The following is a 13,990-nucleotide window of genomic DNA, read 5'->3' as shown; positions in this document are numbered from 1 at the left end:
GATGATATTCACCTTTATCTTAACGTTACATGTGTCACTAGCATAGATATTCTATCACTTGTCACCAATGTATTACAATATTCAAATTGTCATTTTTGCATGATCATTCATTCATATCAATAAATGTTGCTCTTGAGCCTTGTTACCTTTGTCATGAGTACTAGAAGTATGCTATTCATGTCATTTAGCATTATTGAAATATGAATCTTCCTTATTGATTGTGCAAATTATGTAACCATTTCGTTGGTCTTCATTAAGGTCACTTACAGGTCGAAAATTATGAGAGTTCATTTAAGTCTCCAAGTCTCGACTTATCCTGCGTCATGGATTTTCCTGTGCCAATGCCTCAACTAAATACCCTGGTAAAACAACTTATCCTTCCTGGTAGAAACGTGAAGATAGACCATGTGAAGTTAAACATTCTGCATTTGCTCGCAAATGTTGCCCCTCTAGTTTAATTTAATTTGTTTCATCAATTTCTATCTATCTTATTGTCTAAGCTTGTTTAGATTCAGTCACAAATATGCTGAATGTATCTTCTACTACCCTCTGATTGACAGGTGCGTTTGACGCCGCCAGCTCCCAGTTCGGAGGTCTGGACCTGGTGGTGAACAATGCTGGGATTCTGAACGAGGTCCAATGGGAGAGGTGTTTGGCAGTCAACTTGGTGAGCTACTTCAACTGGACCTTGTTTTTAACTGGTGTGTTCTTTAAGGCATGTAGTTGAAGCTGTTTTAATATCTCCCTATATATAGGACTCAAAAGACTTTGTCAAAAAATGCCTGCACTGGCATAGCTACTGTCAAAAATTTCCTGCCACAGACAAACTTCACTGTAAATGACTTAAAGGTTGTGTGGATTCAATTTGTGGTCAGGAGAAAGTGGACTGTTCACGTGAAAGGGGACTGAAAAAGAACAATATCTAATAGGTGTAACTTTATCTCCAAGGCTCTTTTTCAATGGAACATTCAAGGCAAATAACTCCTGTTTGTCCATGTCTGATTTGTCCTCTTGTCCCCATCTCACAGGAGGCTGTCACCAGGGGCACCTATAATGGACTCAGCCACATGAGCACACAAAATGGCGGACGAGGGGGTCACATCATCAATGTCGCTTCTATAGCAGGTGGTACAAACTGTACATATTACCTGTAGAAGTTACTGTAACAGTAATGTTCTATTTTGTCAATATACAATACTAAGTGTAATGTTACCAATTTGAAACTCTTGACATGTGGAATGAAACAAATAACATTTTGAAGTAACTTTTCTTGCATTCAATAATTCTCTCAGGTGTTTTAATTATGTATTGCCCATACTCTAGGTAAGGGCGATACATATTGTTTTTGGTCATGTTTCTTTCTTCTTCTTCTCCTCCTCCTGTCAAATCTTCAAAGGGCTTCAGCCCAGTCGTCCCTGAGCTAAAATGAGCTAAAATTTGGTATGCCGTTAGAGTTTAAGCACATACCCCCAGATGTTTTTGTGTTTTTTTCATTTTTTTTATAAATGCCTTTTAAATGATTTTATTGAAAATTTTTGGCCATTTTAAGACCAAAAACGTACATTTGGGGCTCCTGTGCTCTGGAATCACATCCAAATGACTTGAAATTTGCTATGGGGGTACATTGAACAGATATTTAAAAAAAAACATTCGTACTTTTGGCATACATCATTTCAAAATGTGATTATCTGTCCTTGGTACTAAAAGTCACCCACATATCTGTCCTTAGTACTGAACACTCTTCATTCACACACCACACCTGTCAGACACACAAACACACTTGTCTACGGTATCAAACACTATCCACACACAAGCATACATTGATGCTGCACATATACTACACCTGTCAGGTACACAGACACACCAGTCCATGATGCTGAAGTAGACATAGATTTTCTAGTTTAACATTGGTGACTGGCATTTACAAGCCGTATATTTTGCATGGGGAGGGCAAAGGGCGATACATGTTGTATTTGCTCGTGCAAATGTTGCCTTTCTAGTTTTTTTTAAATCTCTGATTGTCTCAACCTTAGGATTACTGAGTTCCATCCCAGCTGCCCCGATGTACGCAGCATCCAAACATGGTGTAGTCGCCTTATCCAGATGTCTGGGGGTAAGTTTTACTACACTTTTAGTTCTATAAGGAAGAAATACCTGGTGGCAGCTATTTTGAACTTGACGAGTTGTGCCATTAGGCCACACCAATTTTACTTGTTGATTCTGAGATTTTATTCAGAAAAAATTGAAGCGACAGGGCGGAAAAAAATGAAAATAAAATGTCTGGGGAGAAGAAAAAAAAATGGTGTGGCCTAATGTGCAAATGCCATGAATGTCAACTTGAAGGAGTTTGCTATACCATTGCTGCTGTGTGAAGTTGATCTCTGTAGATACCTTCAATGTTCTCTGCATATTTTGAGCCCTTTTATTAAGTTATTCACTTCCACAGTGAGTTGAAAGCATTATAATAATGATTGAATTTACATTCTCTCCAGACTATCATTTTCACAGCATAAAAGCAGCATATGCTTCTTTCATTCAAGTTTTGATTTTTTTTCCCTTCTAAAATGGTAGGGGTTCTCTTTTTCCTTTTTTTTTCCAGATTTCGGAACGAAGTGATCCAACAAATACAGTTGAACATTGTAAAAATGAAATGAATCAGGACACTTTTATTTTCAACATCATATTGTAATTATACAGCTATACACTGTACAAGCACAAGTGACAAGTATATCAATAAACTGAACAAAAAGTACAATGTTTATTACACATACATCCCTAGTTGTCAGCGTTTTTAATTGCTAAAAAAAAGGCTAGGGTCAGCAGGTTTTTGCTATCATAAGCTAGCTATAGGGTCAGTCGAGTTACTGGAAACACAATATTTTGTTTCTTACACCAAAGCCTACCCGTGGAGAATGGTGACCAGGCTAGTGACTGGTGTTGATTAGGTCAAGAACCTCATATTTCTTTGACTTACAAGCCTGATAAAACTGTTATATATTAAACTGACAAAGTGTTGATGACTGTATTTCCAGCATGCGATGCACTACAAGCGACACGGTGTTCGGGTCAATGCCCTCTGTCCGTCATTCACAGACACTGACATCATCAACGTGACAGAAGACTCGATGGGCAAGGATTATTGGATGGTACCAAAAACGTTTGAGAAGCTGGGAGGTCTGCTACCGTAAGTTGAATGTTATTTTGTAGTAATTAACTTTGGTCAACCTCTTACTGAAACCAAACATCAAAGTCTTATCCACTGCATGCATATGTTTTTTTAGTTACATGGTCCAGATGTCAGCATGTAGGTACTACGTAGTCTATTCAACTCTGTGTGACTCTGGTTCGGCCCATAGATCTATTTCCTATTGCCCTTTGTTGGTTTCCAGAGCGGTATGCCTAAACACCTCACGTCATCCGAACTCACCCGAGTCTAATATGCAGTGTACACGGGGCAAGGACTTAATATGACGCTCTGGATACATTGTCTATGCAATTATGAATAAAGAAATATGCAGCAAGTCTTAAGTATATGTCAGTTTTTTCATGTTACCCATGTTTCCAAGATGAAAAGAAATTTCTGCCCGCCATATTGGATCGTCGTTGTTGGGGTCCGCTTGGAGAAGTTCTTTATACCTTTTTATAGTTTGACAGACGACAGGACAATAAGGCGGTGGATGCTATTTGGGTCATAGATTATAGCAAAACATAGTTTCATCGCAATCAACTTAAGATTTGCTGCATTTTTTAAATTCATAATTGTATAGACATGGATCCAGAGCGTCACATAAGGTTCTTGTCCCATGTACATTAGACTAAGATGATTTTGGGTGAGTGTGGATGAGTTCAGGTGAGGTGTTTAGGCATACCCTTTCCAGAGCACAAGGTTTGATGTGACAACTTCAGAATATCTAAATGTCTAATGTAGTATAGGGATGTCCCTGTACCTCAACTGGTAGCAGTTGAACTCCTGGGCCATCTGGACATCTTGGTTGGGGCTGCACCTGTCTTTTGGAAGGGACGTAAAATGGAGGTCCCATGTGCGAGGAAGTGCCTCGAGCACATCAAAACTATATACTGTCTAGTAAAAGGAAAGGGCAAACAACGTCTCCCTGTAAAATATCCCTTGTGTACCCTGCAACAGAAACAGCAAGGAAACTTGCTGCCCTATTTGCCACTAGGCAATACAAGGTGAGCAACAACAGTCTCTAATGTTTTTTTTCTGTTCCCAAGGGTGTCTACTGTAGTGGAGGGGTTTCTCCAACTTGTTGAGGACGACACACAGAACGGAGCAGTGATGAGGGTGACTCTGGCCAAGGGAATAGATTATAAACAGTACAGAGAGGACTTATAATTTACACACACTGGACTTAGTGGTTCTTGTAGTACTGTGAAGAGAAGAGCATCTGTTTGAAAGAGAGGCCATTTTGTTGAAATGTCCCTCCAAATACTAAGAAAATAACATTTGAGATGATATTTTAGACCCAGGTTCTTTGTTAAGGATAATTTATTTTAAAAAGAATGTTTTTTATGAAAATATGACAGAACAATTACCCGTATTCTTGCCTTAAAGAGGAACATTCCACTCCAGAAGCGGGTATTATAAGTCACCAGAGATTAAATTGTTATGACAGTCACTGAATCCAGTTTGTTTTGTCAAATTTACCATAAGTTGGAGCCTGAACACATGAGGAACATAATTGCAACCTAAGCAATATTAGGGCATTGAAAGTCGTATTTTCAAAATCAGTTTTCTAGTGATTTCTATCCATAGTACGTTGTAATAATACTATCCCATTGCATATCGACCATTATGGAGCAAAGATGCGATGTCGTTGTGTGGTGGGAACTCATTGAAAATCTGAGCACTTGGAGGCCAGCCATTATTTTAAATCTTCCGAATGTGCGCAATTCTGACCGATGAGTCCCGAACGCTTCCGGAGAATTAATCAAGTGGTCATACTCAATGTACTCGGACATTGTGACGTCATGCGGCTGGAAGTTACCGAAATTTGTCGACCGAAAACCGTTATGACTGGATTCCGGTTGATTTTTGGGTGGTACCAATAAATGAAATACTCATTTTGCGGCATGTTTCTGCGCTCTTTTTAAAGACCCAAAGTATGAAATAATGATACAAATGTGCTAATATGGGGAAGTAAATGTCAAGTTCATGCAGTTTGCCTTATCCAGAGTACTTCCAGTTTTACCCCCTGAAATCGCTAAGGTCACCTAAGTAACAACAGTGTCTTACAAGTCTTACAAGTAACAAACATGTTGCAATATTGACAGTCCTAATTTTCCGATTAGGTGAATTATAGTGTTTTTGCATGAATTATGCAAATTAGGAATGTATTTGCATAATTGGTATCTGTTCCATAAACTACATGTTACATGTATTTGAGTCTGATAATGGAAAACACTGCAAATATAGATTTTCCTCATTAGCTATGCAAATTAAGTCACAATTAGCATAATTTGCACCTCATTATGTATGTCTCTTTTAAGCTACCTGCGTATACTAAGTATCATATTGACAGTCCTATAATTTTCCAATTAGATGAGATATGGTGTTTTGCATTAATTATGCAAATTAGGAATTCATTTGCATAATTGGTATCTGTTGATGATCCACTTTCTATTAAACTACATACGTTACATGTATTTGAGTCTGATAATGGAAAACACTGTAAATATAGATTTAGCTCATTAGTCATGCAAATTAAGTCCTAATTAACATAATTTGCACTTCATTGTGCACATCTCTGTCTAAGCTACCTGTATACTAAATATCACCATCCTAGTTACGGTAGTTTTCCAGCTTATGGTAGGGTCACATCTCCCAACTACGGCCCGGCCAGGTAGTTTGCAGGAACAAAAAGTATGATATAGATGACAACTATACACACAAAACATAAACAACAATAGTCATCAGTATAATCTATGTATAATCATTCATAAATCTTTTATTTTTCGTTCCTGTAAACAGCCTGGCAATGGAAAACTAAGTTTGATGGCCCCCAGCGCTAGTGTGTGACAGCATTCAGTTGTATCAAAATCAAAAGTGTCTTCCAGTAATTTATAGATTTTGACTAAATTTTATGAGCTCTTTGTAATATGAATTGTTAGACGATTGATCTTGATACTATTCAGATGTTATTAATACGTTTTGATCTTGCTGTCATGTACATTTGAACCTGATCCCTTCAGTAGATTAAAATATATTAGTAACTTTGATCTTTACATTGAGTTATGTGATAATTTGCTGAAAAGAATGGCAAAATTAGACCTTTCAAAGTCATAGGAGAATGCTGACTTCTAGTAGACTACAAGCTGATTTTGTCCCATAGGCCACACCCATTTGATTATGTGGATTACATCCTCTTGGCACTGATGTGAGTGTGGGAAAAAAGTTAAATTTGGGCTCCCAAGAAAAGTTGCCTTCATCATTGAGTTGAAGGTTTTACAAATGACTGAACGTACGGAATGTTGCATACCAAAGAAAAGAATCTTCATTTTTGTTATTTCACATTTTCGTCTTTTGATGTCACGAATCAGTAAACTCGTGTCAGCAGTCAAGTGTCCGTACATCTCACAAGATCACGTTTGGAAGTGATTGGTCATTGATCCTGAAGAAGGCGACAGTGGTCGTTGAAAATTTGATCCGTGTAAACCGTTGTGTTGGAAGAAAGTTTATCATTGTAATATGATTACTACCTACACAGATGAGCTTCCATGATAAGTTGGAAATTCATTGTTTGATATGGTAACCACTAACCAGTCTGGTAACACGTTGACTTTGAACTAGGTATGTGTACCTTCTAAGTCATGTACTAGTAGGTACAGGTCCAAAATACCGAAACATAAATGTATAGTCACTGTTCTTGACTAGACTTTCATTCAAGAGTAAACTTTTTTGTTTGTTAATAAAAACAAATTGTTATTCCTACCAGAAAGATGAAAATTCTGCACTGGAAAAAGATGAAAACATTGAATGGTAATGATATTAGCAACATTTTTGGTTTGAGATTCTCTCAAAGTAGTCAAAAGCATGGGTTCTCTGCATAAGATCCTTGAAGTTAGAGCTGTGTACCTAATAGCTGTACCTGCAAAATTGTTTAGGTACAGGTCCGGACCTGAACATCTTCAGTACCTATACATTTATGTTTTGGTATTTTGGACCTATAATACATGTACTTAAAGAAACTAAAACACTAGTGGACACCATTTTTAAGACTAAAGGTAGGTAAATCGCTTGACAGAGATGACTTGCAAATAGACTTCTTTTGAGGGTCAAATACATAAATCCTCATATAAAGATGACAATTTACCACTAAAAAGACAGTTGGCTCCTTACAGATAGAGTAAGACCAGACTTTTTTAGGTACAGGTTCAGGTCCAGGCCTGTACCTTAACCACTGTACCTGTACCTAGTGGTGCGGATCGGTCCGGACTTGTAAAACGTTTAGGTTCAAGTCCAAAAAAACCTAAACGTCTGGAAACAAGTCCGCACTTGAAAAAAAATTCTCTCACTCATACACTCCTTTTTGTTTTAAACCATCTTAAACCTTCCTTAAATAGTGAAATTTGCACTAGAAAAACATGAAAACATCGCTGTTTTTGTGTTTATAACTGAACTTTTGTGTTAATTACTGACTGTATATAATTCGGTATATATAGTTTTCAAATTACATGTAAAATATCTGCCAATATGCAATTTTACATGTAACACGAAAAAAATATTCCAAAATTATTGTTCAGGTCCGGACTTTCAAGTCCGGACCTGAACCTAGACCTCTGGACTCGAGTCCGGACCTAAACCTAAACTCGGGTTTAGATCCACACCACTACCTGTACCGTACCTGAATTTTTGTTCAGGTACAAGGCCCTACTTGAAGTCTAAATAAACATTCGGTTAACACTTTATTCATGTTTATGTCATAGTTGAAGACCAAGTTTACCTTGTCAAATAGTTCACTTCAGGTTTTACCAAAACCTCTGTGATATGTTACACATCCCTATTTTGAACTCTATATTGTAGCATTTTAGGTCTATCATAGGGTGAGGTTTTCATGATTCTAAAGAAATGAAATCGGTGTCACCTAATGTGTAAATTTGTAATTTGACCTCTTCAGTTCCAGTTATGTCAGCAGGTCCAGTTTTTACAGTAGTGTATATCAAGTAATGCAAGCAACTGGAGGGAAGAGGATGGTAATAAAATATGACAGACAAAACATGTTTGCTCTTTTTTTCATTTTTTTTCTTCATAAAAACGATTTGACTCAATACTGGCCATGGAATTGTTGAAGTGTAACCGAGTGTTGTTTTCTTTGGGAAACATCACAACATAACAAACATCATTTTAACCCTAGCTCTGCAAATAATGTCTATAACACAATTGTTAACTACTCAACCTTATAACTACTTTTTAGACTGCCTTGAGTCAAATGCAAAACAAAACAAAATACTGCTTTATACAGCATGAATAAAGTTATCTTTTTGGCTTTTTTTTCCATAATTTCTGTGCTTCGTTAAAGAAAAACTTAACAAGTAATCAACCGTTAAACAAATAACAAAACTTTTGCAAGTGGTAAGTTCATATTTTAGTGGGCCTTTCAATCAACTTAACTTTCTTATGCATAGTTCTGCTACTATTAGTACTAGAAACGTACAAAATATATCAGTATATCAACAAATTCCCAATAACAAAGTTTTGAAAAAAAGATGAACAATTTCAAAAAAGAAAGTTGTAACTAAACGCCTGCAGAAATCGCAACATTTCTGTCCTCCAAATAAGTACTCTATGAGAAACATGATCTCATGCAACGGATAATAGTTGGCCCATTACAAGGTATCGAAATTCAATCAAAATCATGTTTTCAATGAGTTGGAGGGAAATTACGAAGGTACTATTGCTCGAGTTGAGAGAAAACAAGCTATTTGTGTCACTAGTCCGTGGAAAATCCTTTGTTGTTGCAATCTACTCCCTTGTCAATTGATATGCAAATAAGTCCCTGAACCAGGCCGTCACAACACGCCACAAGGTAAACATGTTTTCGTCTGGATGTTTTTGGAAGACACCCAAGAAAAGTCCTGAGATAATTTGTACACATCTGCCCAGACGGTTATCAAACAAACTCTTCAACAAATACAAATTATACAATGTTTTTTTCTTCTTTTCGAGCTCTTGGTGCATTTTTTTCTCCGTGACGAATCGATGAGACAGGACAAAGAGCCCCACGCGTCAGATGTTGCGAGGCACGACAAAGCCACAAGTTGTTTTTCACATCCGTATGCTGGAATGTTCGCTCCACAGACCGCTGTGTATTGTCCAGTCCCTCCATTCTGTCTTGATCTTGTGCGTTTTGATTTAGAGTCATCTCTAAACTCATTATCTTGCTCCAATTTTACACAAGATTGAAGTGTACAGACAGTATGTAAATGTTTTCAACACAGAGTCACAGCTGCACGACTTGTTTACAGTCGGCGCGGCGAAATCTTGACATTTCTTCTGACAAAACCCTTCAGATCCAGCCGTTACTGGGATAAATCTGTATCAGGTGATAGTCAATGTTGCGACCGGAGAGTGTTCGATTCTTCCTGGGTAGTCCGGAAACTGGCGTAACCGCTTCTCGGTAATGTTTGTTTACGAATCACATGTTCGTGGACTGTACAAAGCTCTTGTTGCTTGGGTTGAGCTATGGGTTGAGCTTGAGTTTTAACACATGTGTAGTTGAGAAGGCAACAATATTTCTACGACGATGGCTTGGCAGTAGGTTGTCTATCCCTACCTCGCTATCTGCTGTCGGATCTGTCCGAAGAATCAGACGACATTTCTGACAGCTCAGAGACGGGAGAGTCACAGTTGGAGTCAAATCTCGCCTCGCGAGTTCGGTCTGTCTCGCCCCGGTTTCCCAGTCTTTTCACGGCTTCTTTGATCAAATTTCCGCTCCTCAGCAGCTCCTGGAGCATGGCATAGGGGTCGTCTGAGTCACATCTTCTATGAAGAAGCCTCCTGGCGTTCCTAGGGGGCGACTTCTTGCACACAGACCCCGATTTCGCGAGGGGTAGCGCATAGGGTGATGCCCGCTGGGTGGCCGCCATGCGGTCCCGACCAGCTCGCTGTTTGTGCGCCGCCTTCAGCCGCAAACTGTCCCCGATTCGCCGCACCAAATCGTCCAGCTCTCCCGAAGTAGGCTCCATGGCCAACAGGTCTTCTTTCGACGGCATACTATAGTTGGGATGTGGGAAAATAACGAAAATATTGCACTAAAAGTTGGGGAGTTCTGAGGTAAACACACCCAAACACAACGGCTCGTGTTTGAATGGGCGGAGGTAAACAACGGCAGGCGGCGGGAAGAATCTCGCCCTTATCACGTATTCAAAATCACTCCGTCTAGCCAACATTCTGAGACTTCTTGCACAATAACATACATATCACTGGCAAATACAATACCCACTTATAAAATTTAGATATAACAGCAGCATAACCTGTGGGGAAAAACAGTAAAATCATTACATTTAGCAAGACTTGTATTATTTTAGCTGCGAATGGATACCGTTTCCGGCGGATTACCGTTTCCTCCCAGGAACGGTTGTTGTTGTGTGTGCACAGACACGTGGCCCCGGAATGACCTCCCTGCTTGTATGACACAGGATGAAGTCATTTGTTATGAGCACATCAAACGGGCCGAACGAGTTCGTCATGCACCAGAAACGTTCATAGTATCAACAATTTCATCAGATGCTTTCAAAAACACAAATTATAGAAAATTAACAAAATGGCAGCAAAATTAAATGTCATTTTTTCCAACCTTCAAGTTGAATGTAAAATTAGTCTTGTTCATTTTGGAAACATTTGTTCAAATTACACCCCCTTGATTGATCTCTTTATTTAGTTGATGCAAGGAGGTTTAATCAGGAACCTCCTTGGTTGATGATGAAGCTTTTCAATTCCTGTTTTGCGCTGGTCATGATCACCAAGCCGGAAGCCTGTAGTGTCGAGGAATTTATTGCTGCTGATTTAAGTCTTCAATGCTTAAAATCAGCAGCAATAAATTCCTCGGCACTGCAGGCTTCCATCCCTGCCTGCTTACCATAAGCCTGCCCCGGTAATTGTTTTGCCAGTTGGAACAATTTCCTTGGGGGCAAATTGTTGTTGAGCTGGACGTATAGTACAGGCCCTGAGGCAGCATCTTTGGAATAATTCTATACTGTCTCTCGTATTTGTACTGAGAGAAAACGTGCGTCCAGAGCTGCTCCCACGCCCCTACTACTCCAGCAACCACCTGTGGCAGAGCCTTAAAGCCCAGATTACACATAGCCGAACATGGCTCCCGAACGCTAGCCGACCCAGGTCGGTGGTAGTTCGGGAGCAGTCTGACCAGTTTTTAGACCACTCCTATTTTTGGCGCCGAACTTGAGCCGAACATGCGCCGAGCATGTCCCAACCATCTCCTAACCAGTAACTGACTGAGCCCCAAATGCTTCCTAACCTACTCCCAACCATCCCGACTTCTAGCCGAATCTCTCCTGACTAATTCACGACCCGTTGCTAACCCTCTTACGAATTGAAATGGACATATTTAGCGACTTTCAAAAGAGGGGTCATTTTCAATCTTAATCAAAACTAGAGTCCCTAATTCCACGAACACATTATCTTCGCCAAATAATCAAGGCTTACTATGGAGAGTGATTGATATTTACGTGCTTATCACCCCCTGCAAATTTGATCATGCACCATACCGTTTGGAAGTTATGATGGGGCGAATGAGTCCAGTCTAGATGGGGTTAAAAATCATTTGGTGGTACAGGACTAGTATATGTGTAGAGTGTGCTGATACAAATGTATATGTTATAACTGGTCATGAAAAAATATGAGTATGTTGATATTATATGGCCACAAAGGTTCGATATTGCAGTGTTGTAAGTTGAAAGTGATGATAAAATGGTACAGTCAATATATATGAATAGAATAAATCTTTATTCCATATCATACACATTTTGAAAGACATAGTACATGTACATGTGACTTTTCCGCACCTAGCAGTAGTGCAGTTTTTAGGTGTTTTTGTCAGGCTTTCTTTTTTGTCCCCTTTTCATTATGTCGCCAATCGTGGTGAACAAAAATGCCTAAACTGAACGCGTTAAAAACCAGCAGGACCCACACCTCTGCTTGGAGGATAGTTTATTTATTTGACCTACATGTATGTTTATGCAAGGCCATCTGGTTACATGACCTGACAGTCCCATGTCCGACTATGAAATGCAGTGGGTTAACAAACTTTCCTTTCTAATTATGCAAATTAGCTCCTGATTTGCATAATTAGTCATTGATTATGTAAAGCACCATCTGAGCTCTGTAAATACCAGATATCACTACGATCTCTCGACCCCTTCTCAAGTTATTCATGTCCGAATGTCAAAACAAAAACACCCACTGCAGTTCTTAACAAGCCGCTAGGGGGCCCAAATTTACAGAACTTACTTTCTGTGGCCTGAACTATCTACCACACAAAAATCATGACCATAGCACTTTCAGAAAATATGCCTCCAAATTTTGAAGCTCTGTTGCAGTACCTTAGGTGCCCGCTAGAAGGCCCATTATCCAACTTGACCTTCCTTTCTGTAAATCCTACCCATCCACTAGATATCATACAGATCCATCAACAGCTTCTTGAGTTATGCTGGCGACATACAAATACACATCCACACAAAGCCCGCTGCAGTACCGACGGAAAATACAAGGGGAACCATTTTTGAACTTGACCTCCGTTCCCACAACATCTACACACCTGCAAAAAATCATGAAGATCCATCAACGTTTCCGTCACTTTTTTTGCCTACATACAAACACAAAAAATGCAAAGTCCGCTGCAGTACTGTTGAAAAACGCAAGGTGAACAATTTTCGAACTTGACCTTCCTTTGCACAACCACTACACACCTACCGAAAATCATAAAGATTCATTGAAGCTTTCTTGAGTTATGCTCCTGACATACATTCAGACCCACCCAACAGATTTTTCAACCGAAAACATAATCTTCTCCGAGTACAAGTACTCGGCGAAGATAAATCCATTCTTCTATGTTGTTAACATCACCTACAGATCGAATTCGGATCACGTTCAGCTTAAAAAAGGCTTTTAGCTTTCTTCTCTGTTTATGGTCGTGTGAAGGTCGGGGGTGATTTGCCCACGTTCTGGTAGTAGTCAATTTGGTTGGGAATGAGTTAGCAGAAATTTATCTACGGCCTTGGGGTGAGTTATCAGTAGGTTTGAAACTAGTTGAGAGTAATTCAGCAGTGGTTATAGCGTGGTGAAGATTACAATTTTGCTGCTGACTTACTCCCGAACACCAGCTGAACACCATCCAACCCATTCCAGACTCCTCGTCCAGAGCTGAATGTTTTTAAATTTTCAAAACATTCGGCTGGCGCAGCCGAACACCAGCCGACTCAGCCGAATGCCAGCCGACTCAGCCGAATGCCAGCCGACCTAGCTCCCGAATCAATCCCGAATCACTCTAACCATGGTCGGGAGGCCATGTTCGGCTATGTGTAAACTGGGCTTAATCCCTTCAGAACCCGCGTCGGGCTGATCAGCCACATTGATCAGGGCAATGTACCTTTGTACATAGACATATAGACTGATAGAAGGGGTGGAGCAATATGACTCAATATGACTGTCGCAGTGTCGGGTCAATGACCGCACGGCCTTGTGAGTGTTTTAGGTATGGCGTTTAGTGTAACGTTATGCCATTGTCTTCCAATGTCTCGGAAAAAGATGCCGAACCCAATAAGTTAGAACTTTATAATTAGTGTCCGGATATTACATTGTTCACCATTGTGTCTGTCCGTCCACTCCGTGTTACATGGTCATGTACTTGCAATTAGCCTACGGGCAGGAATGTACACTGTAAGAGTTGCCTGTGCACTTGCGGCGACGACAAAAACAGCAGAATATGATATCCGACTTTATTGTGACTGACCT

General features: G+C 39.6%; 2 protein-coding genes across 2 annotated transcripts in view; one reads left to right on the top strand and one right to left on the bottom strand.

Annotated features, from left to right (window-relative positions):
• Nucleotides 1-8,236, top strand: part of LOC136438176 (15-hydroxyprostaglandin dehydrogenase [NAD(+)]-like) — a 35,764-nt gene extending 27,528 nt beyond the window's left edge. Inside the window, exons 3-7 of the mRNA XM_066432913.1 lie at nt 561-667; nt 1,029-1,125; nt 2,034-2,113; nt 3,033-3,184; nt 4,234-8,236. Coding sequence (XP_066289010.1) covers nt 561-667; nt 1,029-1,125; nt 2,034-2,113; nt 3,033-3,184; nt 4,234-4,354 — 557 coding nt within the window. The 3' untranslated portion in view covers nt 4,355-8,236. The remainder of the gene's footprint in view (nt 1-560; nt 668-1,028; nt 1,126-2,033; nt 2,114-3,032; nt 3,185-4,233) is intronic.
• A 1,559-nt stretch (nt 8,237-9,795) lies between these two features.
• LOC136438729 (GSK-3-binding protein-like) lies at nt 9,796-10,230 on the bottom strand. The gene has a single exon (XM_066433642.1). It carries the CDS (start codon nt 10,228-10,230, stop codon nt 9,796-9,798), a length of 435 nt encoding a protein of 144 aa, XP_066289739.1.
• Nucleotides 10,231-13,990: the final 3,760 nt, after the last annotated feature.

This window comes from Branchiostoma lanceolatum, chromosome 7 (assembly GCF_035083965.1).
Source record: "Branchiostoma lanceolatum isolate klBraLanc5 chromosome 7, klBraLanc5.hap2, whole genome shotgun sequence".
NCBI lineage: Eukaryota > Metazoa > Chordata > Leptocardii > Amphioxiformes > Branchiostomatidae > Branchiostoma > Branchiostoma lanceolatum.
This window is presented reverse-complemented; position numbering and strand designations above follow the sequence as displayed.